General features: G+C 40.6%; 1 protein-coding gene across 1 annotated transcript; it reads right to left on the reverse strand.

Moving 5' to 3' along the window:
• Positions 1 to 2,224: 2,224 nt before the first annotated feature.
• LOC137994985 (steroid 17-alpha-hydroxylase/17,20 lyase-like) lies at positions 2,225 to 7,960 on the reverse strand. The gene is made up of 3 exons (XM_068840560.1): positions 7,706 to 7,960; positions 6,559 to 6,716; positions 2,225 to 5,144 (listed from the first exon to the last, which is right to left on the reverse strand). Exons 1-3 carry the CDS (start codon positions 7,915 to 7,917, stop codon positions 3,973 to 3,975), a joined length of 1,542 nt encoding a protein of 513 aa, XP_068696661.1. The 5' UTR covers positions 7,918 to 7,960; the 3' UTR covers positions 2,225 to 3,972.
• Positions 7,961 to 12,586: the final 4,626 nt, after the last annotated feature.

Genomic DNA, 12,586 nt, shown 5'->3' on the forward strand with positions numbered 1-12,586 from the left:
ATAATAATAATAATAATAATAATAATAATAATAATAATAATAATAATTGGCAGTGCTAATCACTCTTTACTTACAGTATTGAGGACTGAATTGCGAATTTCGATTTTGATGAGAGAGGAAAACCGGACTACCCTGGAGAAAAACCCTAGAGTCAGGTTGAGATCGATTGAAACTCAGCCCACATGCAGGCCTGCAAATTTAGGATCAAAAACAAGAATTGAAATTATTTACTTTTGATGTAATACTAATGTAAGTTTAACTTTAACTAAAGAAAGAAAATGTCTATTGTAAGGTTGAGAAGTCTTACTCCAAGTATTTGACGCAACTTTGTTCCATGTAGGGTGCTGTGGACCAGAATAGCCTAGGAGAGGGACAACTCTGATTCCAAGCACGGGTGGATGGAGCTCGTTAGCCTTGGAGGGCAGTCCGTCTAGGAGAAGGAAAACTCCAATCTCAAAGCAACTGGTCCTCCAGGCTGGGGATTGGACATAGGGCTAGCATCCCTATTCCGGAAAAGACACCCATGTTACGGAAACCGCAGCAGAGAAAAATATCTTTGTTGCTGCCCTACATGCCAGCCGGCATAACGGGCATGAGTGAGTATCTGTTATTCCGCCACACAAAATTCCAAATCTTGATCACATATTTTGTCACCAAATGTATGCACGATGCGTATAATAACGGTCAATAACACTGCACATCCACTAAACTCCACAACTCCAAGGAAACCTGCACGTGTAGGGCAAGTGTTACATTTACGTGCTGGGTGTACATTTTTTCATATCTGATGCAGGAATAAAAAGGGCAACCGTGCCACAAAAGCTCACAATACTCTTCCTTTAAAACTGCATTATGCTGATTGATCGCAATCGGGTTTGCATGTACCGCTGAAGGGAAGGGACCCTTATTCTGAAAATGTTATGGTCACGTGGCTTGACTCAAGCTTACGCGAGTGTGCACAGAGAGACATAGACACTTGCTGGGAGAATCAAAACGGCGGACAAAAGCTTGTTAATGATCACGGATAGAGAAAGGGCTTATAAAGTGTTAACGACGACTAAGAAAAAGAAGTTTCATTGAGAAAGAACTTAGCATACGGTACTCGTTACTTTATATTGGAGTGTTGTGCCTAACTGAAGAAAGAGAAGAACATTCATTGGTTGGGTTTCCGAAAAGAAACAACCATTGTTTGATGCCATTGGAATGGTGAAAAATTACCAAACTTTCGTGCAAAAATTGATAGTGCAAGCTGCAGGAATCTCGTAGATAAGTTTGCTAAGATAATAATTATTTGCGCTCATTTGTGAAATAGTTTGAGCTTAAATAGTTTGACTTCCTTGTTGTTTATTTTTGTTTAAATTATGAATTTTCTATAACAGTCTTATTTAAATTACATGTCTTTCTTTTGATGAACAACTAAATACGCTTTGTAGCTATCAGAAAAACAAACTTGCGATACATTGTAACTTTAATCATATTCAACAGTTATTTGCCAAAGGCAAAGTGAGTTTACATCTGAGACGAATAATTGTTTGAGTATAACTTCAGAGCTGAACCGACAACAGTGATAATCGACATAGCGAATAATTGATAACCGACACAGTTTATTTTTGTTGTAAAGGTCACGAGTGCCTGCGGGAGCCGTGCCATTTTGTTTTGCCTTATATTCACCAGCTAGTGCGTGCGGTGAATATAAAATCATATTATTATTTCTGTAGGAAACCAGTCAACCAATGAGATTGCTGGAAACTCTTTGTTGATCTCCGAAATTCTGCTAATTTATTATGGTTGCTGTTATTCCAGCCCCACATTTATAGCTCTAGTGGCATTCAGACATAGGCATTTAACACTGTCATATAGCAATTAAAAATTGTGAAATAAATAGAGGATACTACATGGCCGCGCTGAGATACGAAATTTCTCTTCGAGTGTCGAAAGATATTTCACAAGTGAGCACAGCGAATGAGTGGAATATTTTTCAACACGATAAGAGAAATTTCGTATTTCCAAGCGGCCGTGTAATATCCTCTATTTATTTCACAATTTATTATATATTTCACATATTTATTATTTAAGCACCAATGAAATACTAAATAATTCCACGAAATGCATCGCAAGGCGCGATTTTCATATGTAACCATAGCAACAGTGATCTTTTCATGTGTGAAGATATGTTTTCGCATGAAAGCTCACTTGGTATTTCATTGGTGTTTATATAATAATAATAATAATAATAATAATAAGAAGAAGAAGAAGAAGAAGAAGAAGAAGAAGAAGAAGAAGAAGAAGAAGAAGAAGAAGAAGAAGAAAAAGAAGAAGAAGAAGAAGAATTTCACACCTCTTTTTTTTCTGAATTTGGAAAAGAAATATGGAGACTTTTGATCAGTTGATATTCTGTGAGTTAATTAGAATAAGCAATTTAATTTGTGTAAGGTTGCCTTAAATTAAGTCGCCTTATATTTTCGGCATTCTTTTCTTAAGTCGTCTTAAGTTACGGTGACTTAAGGTCCCAGAGTAGGCCTCAGGTTCGTTCTAATATCCAGGAATCCTCTGTGATTATAGTCAACAGAGCATGTGCCATCAGGTGTGGGGGTTGGCGACAGTTTTTTCAGCGGCCGTGCTAAATATTTACGCAGTAAAGACTGGATCTGAGTTTGTGACGAAATACTCGACTTCCAAACTTTCCACTCTGGAGAGCGGATATAAAGTGTCAGAATTGCATGCCCGAATTCACAGGATACGTGTGGACGGAAGGAAAATCCGCAAAAATAAGTTGCTGATTCAAAATTATCCGGATACGTATGGACGGAACTTTTTAATGAGAGAAATGGAAAAAAGCCTTTTAAGACTCGTAATACATTTACGAAGTATAAAAGCACGAGTACTTAACGAATTAGCTTGAATTATATAATTAAAGCAAAGAAATAAGTGACTGATGTCAAAACCCCAAGGTTAAAAGTCGTTCTTCTAAGACGTTTGATAAGACTTTAATACTGCAAGATTTCTTTGTTAAGAATGATTTTGTTTTGAAGGTACGGAAGGAATTTCCCGGTTTAATAGCGAATGAAATATTTCGAAATGCTTCAATGCTCTAGCGAATCGTTTGCCTTGTTTAAGCAGGACTCTAAGCTGCACTGCACGACCTAACACATCGGTACATGCCTCCACAGACGAGCAAGTGGTTATCGACAGCTTCTTAGCTGTCGATAAACGTTATATTCATGTATTACAAAACATCACATGCGTGAATCGAGTTAAGCATTATTTAAGCCCGTTACACAAGAGGAAGTTTGAAGTTTTCCGTGACAAGTGTCTTTGTTCAAAAACTAGCATGCTAGCTTTTGAACAAGGGCACTTGTCAAGGAAAAAATTTACTAGTCAGGGACGATATTTGCTGGTGTAAATTACTTGTCAAGTGCACTTCTCAAGGAAAACTTGACATATTTTTTATTTACACTACCAAGGAAAACTTGTCAAGGAAAAAAATGTCAAGGAAAACTTGCAAGTGTGTAAAGTCGGCAAGGTTTCCTTGACAAGTGGGGTTGTCAAGGAAAACTTGCTAGTGTAAATGAGGCTTTATAAAGCTTACAAATAGAGAAAAAATTCAAGCAGTCGACAACAAAGCCAGTTAAGTAGTTGTCGATGACAAATGCGGTCGTTTTGTTATCGACAATTTCCATTCTCCTGTCTGTCAACAAGTTATTGATTACGGAAAGTCCATTTAACATCAACGCAAAAGTCAGCGGCTCTTCATTCTGCCCGATATAAACATGCGCATTGCAATTAAGTTACTAGGCTCCTGAAAAACGGCTCCTAAATTTTTCGCAAGTGGAAAGGCATTTTCTAACAATGACAGTTGTCGATTCAATTAACTTCTCGACTGGAAATAGTCGTCGATAACAACTTGACTCGCCTCTAGAGGCCCTATACACACGTGAAAATCTTAGGATAAAAGACGATCAGGTCATTTCCTCAATGCTTTCGCTTGATTGCACGTATATTGTAACGAGCAGGAAACTGTACAATGGCTCCCTTCATCTGAAGCTGATAGCCTTCCTCTGCATCAAAGGTGAAGTGCTGAAACAAAAGCGAGGTGAAAAGGAAGAGCTCAATTTTGGCCAGGGCTTCTCCAGCACAGACACGGCGCCCACCACCAAAGGGAAAGAAGTTATCAGGGTTTGCCACTAGCTTTCCATTCTCATCAATATGGCGGTAGGGGTTGAATATGGTTGGATTTTCCCAGCATTTAGGATCCATGTGAACCGCCTCTGTGTTGGGAAACACGATAGTGCCCTTAGGAACACGGTACCCACGAAGCGTTGTATTTTCAATGGTTACATGAGGTACAGCTAATGGAACTATGTTACCAACCCTTAGTGACTCCAGGATCGTTGCTTGGACAAGGGGGAGATCGGGTCGGTCATCTAATGTCGGTCGTCTGTCGCCAAGTACGTCATCTAATTCGCGCTGAATGTCTTCTTGGTATTTCGGGTGCGTTACCATAAATGCCACCACGAATCTCAATGCTGTGCTCGTGGTTTCATAACCGGCAACAAACATGTCATGAATGGTTGTAACGAAGCGATCTTCGGAAAAAAGATCGGCCTTTTCCTCCTCCGATTTGCACTCTGCTTCAAAGTCGCGTTGGGCACAAAGCATAGCTGAAGTGAAATCTTCAACTGGTTCTGTGGGATCAAAATTTTCTTTCGTTTGCTTTAATCGTTTTCGAATTATTTTGTGTATTTCCCGAACGGGTTCCATCCAGCGTTCGTAGATCCTTGTTGGCAAATAACGCACCCAGGGGAAAAAATCCAAAATTAAAACTTTTTGAAAAGCATCGACATTTGCTACGAAGGCCGCGTTTAGCTTCAACATCCTGTCCAAGTCTGGACTTTGAGTATCAGAGCCACCTTTGAATGTAATACCGCAAATGATATTAGCCACAGCTTTCATCAGGTGATCAGCGGGATCGAAAAGCTCTCCTCTTTGGTCTTCCATGAATCGTATCAGTTTTTCTGCTTGGCATGTCACTCGGCTTTCTATTAGAGGAATGTTGGAAAGGTACTGGCGCAGTGCAGTCATAAAAAGTTTACGGTAAAACTTCCACGCAGGACCATACTCAGCAAAAACAAGGTCCTTGCAACCTAGGATGAAAAAAAACATATTACACATTGACAAAGGCAAGGGCGCGGGCACACCTCTAATATTCAAACAGCCGGAGCTTTTTCCGATTTAAAATGTCGTGAACCGACTGACAGTACTACTCCTCCCCCTTCCCCCTCCTCCACCCTGGAGGGGATGCTATTGTATCTGAGGGTTACCCTCAGCAGTATGCCGCCAGTGTCAAATAATACACCTGGGTGCAGAGAGACAGTGTGGAGCAAAGTTCTTTCTCAGCAACAGCAGACTGTGACAAACCTAATCTTAAAACCCTTAAATATTATTGCGAAGGCAAGTAACGCATTTTATTTAGTTGAGAATATGGTGTCACCCAACTGTAACATCAGCATTTGTATAGGAAAACGCGTAATCTAATCGCAAAAATCCGAAATCAATAAGTGCGAGTTATGTTTGACGAAATTCTCAAAATTGTTGTACACTGGTCACCCTTTTCGTGATGGATTCTTAAATTAGGAAAGATTTATAGCTGCGTGCTGCGTGCTGTTATGAAAAATTTAATTACTGTTTGAATGAATCTTTTATTCACCGAGTCCTTTTACGGGAACACATGAGCCCAACAAACTGACCTGCTCGCAACTGGGTGCATGGCTTAACAGCTCAGTTGGTAGAGCATTGCACAGGCATCAAAGAGATCATGGGTTCGAATCTTACATATCCAGATAAGTGCGAAGATCTCTCTCTCTCTCTCTTTTTGTCTAAAAGGAACTCAGTAAATCTATTTCGTTTTACTCTAAAACCAATTAGCAAGTTAACATGAAAAACCGTGCAAAAATAAAATTTTCTGGAGCGTATCTAAAGGTACTGTCCCGACTGGAGAAACCGAAATTCGCTACGTATATGTTATTCACCGGCCGGGGAAGTCCGTATCGAGAAAAGCTGTGCCCCAGGTCTCGAGTACGGCCCGAGGCCGCAGGCCGAGGGCCGTACTCGAGACAGAGTCCGTATTTTCCCAATACGGACCGACCAAGGCTGGTGAATAACATTTTTATTCATTTCTAAATTATATTTTTAGAAGGTAGGACAAACTATTTCTTCGTTCGTTCGTTCGTTCGTTCGTTCGTTCTTCTTCTTCGTTTGGGTAATAAAATTCGCTTTCACTGTGATAGCTTTCGTCAGAATCCTTTGTTTTTTTTTTTTTTTTGAGAAAGTTGAATAATAACACTGCTCTATTGCAAAAAACAATTAAGACAGATTGAAACTTCACTCTGCACTCAGCGTAGTTGGTTACCATGACCGTGAGAGATAGGAGGAGATAGGAGATACTGCCCGCTCCCGGAACCAATCAGATTGCAGGATTCTCAGGATACCGCCCGCTCACGATCAAAGAAATAAATAAAGAGATTTATTTTATTTTTTTACTTTTTTTTTACAACCTACCTAAGAACAAGTCGTAGTAAGCACGCGTTCGTGGTCTTCCAGCGTATGCAACAGATTTAACTAGTAGCACCTCTTTGACAGCCTCAGGCGTTGAAACCATCAGGAACTTGAAGCTTCCAAGTTTCAAAGAAAAATCGCCGCCGTAGTATTTGCTCAGACTACAAAATAAGATAATTTGAGTAATCGAGAGATTTCCACAAAATGAAGTTATTGGTCTGAAATAATAAAAAGACTTCTTTCTCACACACTGAAGAGTGACAGGGCGGAAACAAAATAGAAAATTGCTTGTTAGGTACTGGTAGCATTAGACCTCTTAGCTTGTAAGTTTTGTTTTCCCATTTCAACCCCTGTGTTTGCATTGTATACGTTATTTGCAACGTTTTTATTCACTGACAGAAATCATCCGAACTTCCAGCACGTGAATAAGCCATAGCGGATCAGTCTACTGTCGTGATTAATTAATGTTGTGTATCATTTATTGTTTTGGTTATGAAGAATAAGGGAGAGGGTGGGTGCTTAAAAGAAGGGGCAGGGGGGGAGGGGCTAACTAGCTTTTATGCTCTGAATGGGGGGGGGGGGGGAGGGGGGCTAAATAGAATGCGTTCTCCTTCGCCGAACGCAACAAACCGTAAACCAATATTCTAACTATAAGCTCGAAAGATTGACATTATAGTTTAAACACAATATGAAGACAATATGAAACTTGTGGGATACGTGTTTTGCACCGCTTGGCTGATTACAAATTACACAAGAGTATTTACGCTATCCATATGAATATAAGCGTTCAAGGAGTTACTTATAGAAGTCATGCTTCAATGAAAGCAAAATTAAGATTTTGGAACTTATGCAAGTAGGTCGCACCCAGTTGCTTGAAAGCCTTTTAACGCTATTTGGTGTTTTTATATTCTTGTTTTAACATCCCTTTAGAAACTAAGGGTAAAAAAGAAGAGGAATAGCTTTATCGCACCATCAACAAACAGGTCCCATCAATACTGCACTGTACATGTTGTGATAATCATTAGAACGTTTTTTTTTTTTTTTGGACGGACCACAGTTTCCTTGTGGAAACGTTTCGGTTAAGTAAACGCCGACGAGCTAACGAGACAACTTTGTAAAACGTCTATTCAACCTCTTGGACCTAACTCACCTTTCGAAGGTTTCGGCCATCTTGTCAACTTTCGTTTTAAGAGATAAGATGTTGCCCACAATGGGCAGGCAAGTCAGACGTGGCCCCCGCGGCATGTCTCTGAATTCGTACAACACTTTCACATAATGCAGAAGGAAGAAAAGTAGCAATACCAAAATGATATTTCCAAGGCTGAGTAAATTGCATATTGCATTTAGCAGAAGCAAAGCCATCGTCCACTGTGCACCGAAACGGACTGATAACAAAATTAGTGATGCAATGTGCCCACTATTATGTTCTCCATTACGCAAATGCTGAGTCACAGTGTTACGCAGCATTGCTTTCCACGCACGATCAGTTTGCCAATTCGCAAACCTGCAAGAGCTCGCGCGGTAAAATCTAATTGGACGCAAAATCAAAACTCGCATTTAAAAAAATAGTTTCAAAGAATTGCAGGCTTATTCGCAGGTTTGGCCAGCGATTTTGTTCGCCTCAATATTTTGTGCCACCCGCCGAAAGTCATATACTCCCCTGAAAGCGGTCACATCTAACAAAATGTGATACCTTTCCCCAGGATTTGTGGTTTGGGTTAAACGATACCGTCAATTATAGACCGCAGCTTGGAATGCGTGAGGAATAATTTTCTCTTGTTGTGAATAGAATACAATTGAGGTCCCAGGCAACTTGTAAGACTACACCAGCAATATATGGTGAGCGGAAGTCTACACCGAGCCTACACTCTGTCCTTTGTTTAGCCAACTTTTAGCCCAAAAGTCACACATTTAATTCTTGACTGACCGTGTCACGAGTACCGTACAGTATCGATCGCGTTGTTGTTGCGGTTTCTCTTCCGACAATAACTAACCCAATAAATAATTCTTTTTCCTCAAATACATTCGCACAGGCCTGGAAATCTGCTGAGGTTATTCTTATCCCCAATTCTGACAATCATGAAGACCCTCACCTGCTAATACTCGTCCTATTTCTCTGTTGCCTATGATATCCAAGGTTTGAAAAAGGTCAGCGCATTCGCAGTTCGTCGATTTCCTGGACTCCGATGACATAATATCTTGTTGGCAAAGCGGAAACAGGAAGCACTTTTCCACCGAGACAGCCTTGCTCTACTATGCAGACGAGCTCCTAAAGGATATGGATGGCAAGAAGATGTCTATCATGGACAAGCCAAAGGCCTTTGATTGCATCCGACATGACCTGGTGCTATTAAAACTCCACAAAGCGGGCTTGTCAGATGGTGCACTAGCTTGGTTCAAGAGCTACCTATCCCAAAAAAACCAAGTGGTTAGAATCGAGAATGCTCTTTCTAAACCTCTTTCCTTGTCAGTTAGCGTCACCCAGGGTTCGATATTAGGACCAGTGCCTTGAAAAAAAAATCGCGCTCTATGTAAACGACGTGAAAACGGTGCCAACACTGCCGAGTATTGGGGTACGTGGATGACACTAAGATTTCACTCGCGGTTCCTCCGAGTCAACTTTTTGACGCAGTGTGAGCTGTAAACAAGGATCTCGCCGACATTACAAGATAGTGTTGCATAAATTCGCTATTCGTAGACCCGGACAAGACGAAGCTCCTTTTTCTCGGCGTCCCACAATTGTTAAGAAGTCTTCCACCTTTGCCACATGTTATGCTTCTAGCACAGGAGACTAAACCAATACTATTTACTAGAGATCTAGGAGTAACGATCGACCCAAATCTCGATTATAACAAACACACCACTGAGTTAGCTTCTACCTGTATCTTAAGGTTAATCCTCATAAATAGAATCAAGCACCTACTTGACCGGAAGACCCTCATTTCATTAGTTGACGCTTTTGTCTTCACTAAGTTGTTCTACTGTTCCACTGTTTGGAGTAATGCTTCCAAGCAGAACTTGAACAAGCTCCAGTCAGTCCAGCACTTTGTCTTTAAAGTGGCTCAGTGTTACGGACAAACTCCTCTTAAACACCTATACTATGGGTTTTAAATGTTTAAACAACCAAGCGCCAACCTACCTTTATAATAAATTCTTCATACGTTCTTCTGTACATAACAGGAATACTAGGCATAATTCCGATTTAATTCTACCCAAATGTAGACTAGCCACCGGCCAAAGATCATTTGTTTTCCGGGCGGCAAAATTGTATAATGAATTGCCTTCTACTATCAAACAAGCCAATCACGTAAAATTATTCAAAAAGCGTTTGTATCATCACCTTAGATTACTAAATTTTGTCACTTATTTAGCGTCTTATCTTTACCTAATCAATCTTATCTTTACCTAATCAATCAGTTTATCCTTTTATAGATTTTATGTTTTTTTTTTACCTTTTATTTGCATTATGGCAGAATAGTGGTAAATGTTTTGTCGTTTGAATAGAAAGGTAAAGGTAAAGTCACTGCTTACGAGCCAGAAGGCCCATCAGGCAGGCGCTTATCTCCGGTTTCCGTAGCATGAAGCGACTAGGTATTTATACTCCCCCCCGGGTGGGATGCTAGTCCATCGCAGGGTTACCCCCAGCATTTTTGCCGGTACGCATTTATACACCTGGGTGCCTAAGAACACAACACAATGTCCCAGGCCATGCCCCGAACCCGGACCACTCGATCCGGAGTCGAGCACACTAATCATGAGGCCAACGCGCCTTCCACAATTAGAATAGAGCAGAAAGCTAAAAGCACCACATAAAATTTCAAGAAAAATTGTTGCCCCGTTTTTCTAAGGCAAACTCGTCTGTGCCAAAGAGGAGTCGACTTGTCCACTTATATAGTACTGCTACTGAAAAAAACTTTTTTCATGCTTCTGTCGCAACTGCGTAACCGCCAATTTCAACTATGATCTCTCTAACACCAATCGTCGCAGTTCTAAGTATATATCATGCAAATTTGTTGCGCGTTTTGCAGCACAAAAATACAAGTGTTTTAGAAGGGTTTTTTTTCATGGATCAAGAAAGAGATAATTTACAACTTAATTAATATAGTTTCCGAGTGGCGTAATGCCTGATTTCATACCTGGCACTAGTTATCGGTTTTGCCGGACGGAAGTCAAATAAAGATTTGCGGGAAATGTGAAAAAAGACTCGCCCACAATGGCTTTTGCAGCACTACAAATGGTCATAAAGGAGGATTGCCCTGAATCGCTCAACACAAAAAAACTTCAGAGAACTTTGTAATAGTCTCAAACTTAAGGCTTCCGGGACTAAAAGGGAATTGTTGCAAAGATTATTACCATTAAAGAAGACCCAGCTTTGCTCGACAACAGAGTGAAGAAGATCTCTGTCAAGTAGAGCTGTACAACAACCCTTTGAAGACAGGAAATCCCACCACCAACAGCTGGATGGAAAATGCAATACGTCCCTCTTTCCCAAGATTTCAAAAGGCGTTATCAGGAGATATCAGTCTAATAAGTGACAGGGAACAATAGCGGAGCTTCGCGTGAGCCGAAGGGCGCGCGCGCAGAGCACCATAGTTAAGAAAAGTGGTAACCCATCGATGTGAGAAAGTTAGGTTTTATAGCCATAACGTCATCGACCGTCCGTCCGTCCTTACGTCGATCCGTCCGTACGTCCGTACGTCCACCCGTCCATGTATGCCAATGTGACCAGTATCACGCTAGTTTTGATACTGGACATCCATGTTAAGGTCAATTGACACTTGCCAAATCAAAGTATCCGCTGACCAGTTTCACGTGACCATATTGTGGGCTCAAGCTTAGAGCCCTTTGAGGTCAGTTGTTTCTTTGAAGTTGACCGCTGACCAGGTACTGGTTTTAGATTAGATCACAGGCTCAAGCCAGGTTAAGTCACCTAAACATAAACAAGGCTTCATTTTTCGCGCGCTTTCTGTGGCTTTACGCGACTACACGGCCATACTTCGTCCACTATAGTTCTTAACAGTCAACGCTTTTCGTGTTCATGTGGAAAACGGTTTGGAAAATGTTTTCTTTCTGCATTTTTCGCTTGCTTCAATCCAGTTTGACATATCATGATAGGCTCCACACTGGTGGGATATAAACTTTAAGCTGAGTGTTAATTTTTTTTTTTTGCTTAGAGCTGCTTTTTTTCTCTGTCTTGCGATTTTTGCGGCACATCTTTAGAAGCTCTGATAAGGTTGCATGATACCAGGAGGACCTATGACTAGAACAGAAACGAAAGGAGAGAGAAAGAGAACGACAACGACAAACAGAATTGCTGGTTTTCACTCACGTGATCAACAACCATGTTTTTCGACGAAAACAAAAGGAAGCATTTGCATAATAATAGAGTTAAATTCCCGGAGGATTTGGTCGGAGCACCAACATGGCCGCCTTTTCTTTGTTTAGGGCACCAACATGGCGTTCGTGACGTCATGTGAAAACCGAGAATACCAGTACTAGCTCAAACTTGGTGCTGTGGGAAAGTGCCGAATTGTGGTCTCTGTTGTCATGTTATGGTTATACTTTACAGTTGGAACGCCTCACAACACATAATATATAGATTTAGCCAAGCCTAAAAGCGGAGCTCCCTGGTTATTTATTCTTACTGCCAGTAGGGTTAGTGAAAATAAAAGGTCTCGAATTGTCCGCATTCTGGTGTTTCCGGTTGCTGCTAAATTAAATCATTTTCTTTGCTTTCTTCTATAGAAAAATTCATTGCCTAACTAATGAATTTCACGGTAAATTTTACTTTAAAAACCGATATCGTATGAATCACGAAGCGATGAGATTCTTTTTTCGAGTGAAATTTACTTGGGGATTCACCAGTTTGGCAATGAATTTTTTGTTGAACCGCATAAGTTTTAAAAGAAAACAATTACACCCTCAGCGAGCGAATGGAAAAGGAACAAAGCCATTTCAGAATCAACTGTCAATAGCCAGAGAATAGGAATTTCGCTAAAATTAGAAACCATAAAAAACTTTGCCAGTTCAA

Source organism: Montipora foliosa, chromosome 3, assembly GCF_036669935.1.
Source record: "Montipora foliosa isolate CH-2021 chromosome 3, ASM3666993v2, whole genome shotgun sequence".
Classification (NCBI taxonomy): domain Eukaryota; kingdom Metazoa; phylum Cnidaria; class Anthozoa; order Scleractinia; family Acroporidae; genus Montipora; species Montipora foliosa.

Coding starts and splice junctions, on each gene's coding strand:
- LOC137994985 (XM_068840560.1), bottom strand. CDS start 7,917: ATGGCTTTGCTTCTGCTAAATGCAATATGCAATTTACTCAGCCTTGGA. Junction 6,717..7,705: donor ATGGCCGAAACCTTCGAAAG/GTGAGTTAGGTC, acceptor CTTATTTTGTAG/TCTGAGCAAATACTACGGCG. Junction 5,145..6,558: donor TTACTACGACTTGTTCTTAG/GTAGGTTGTAAA, acceptor TTTTCATCCTAG/GTTGCAAGGACCTTGTTTTT.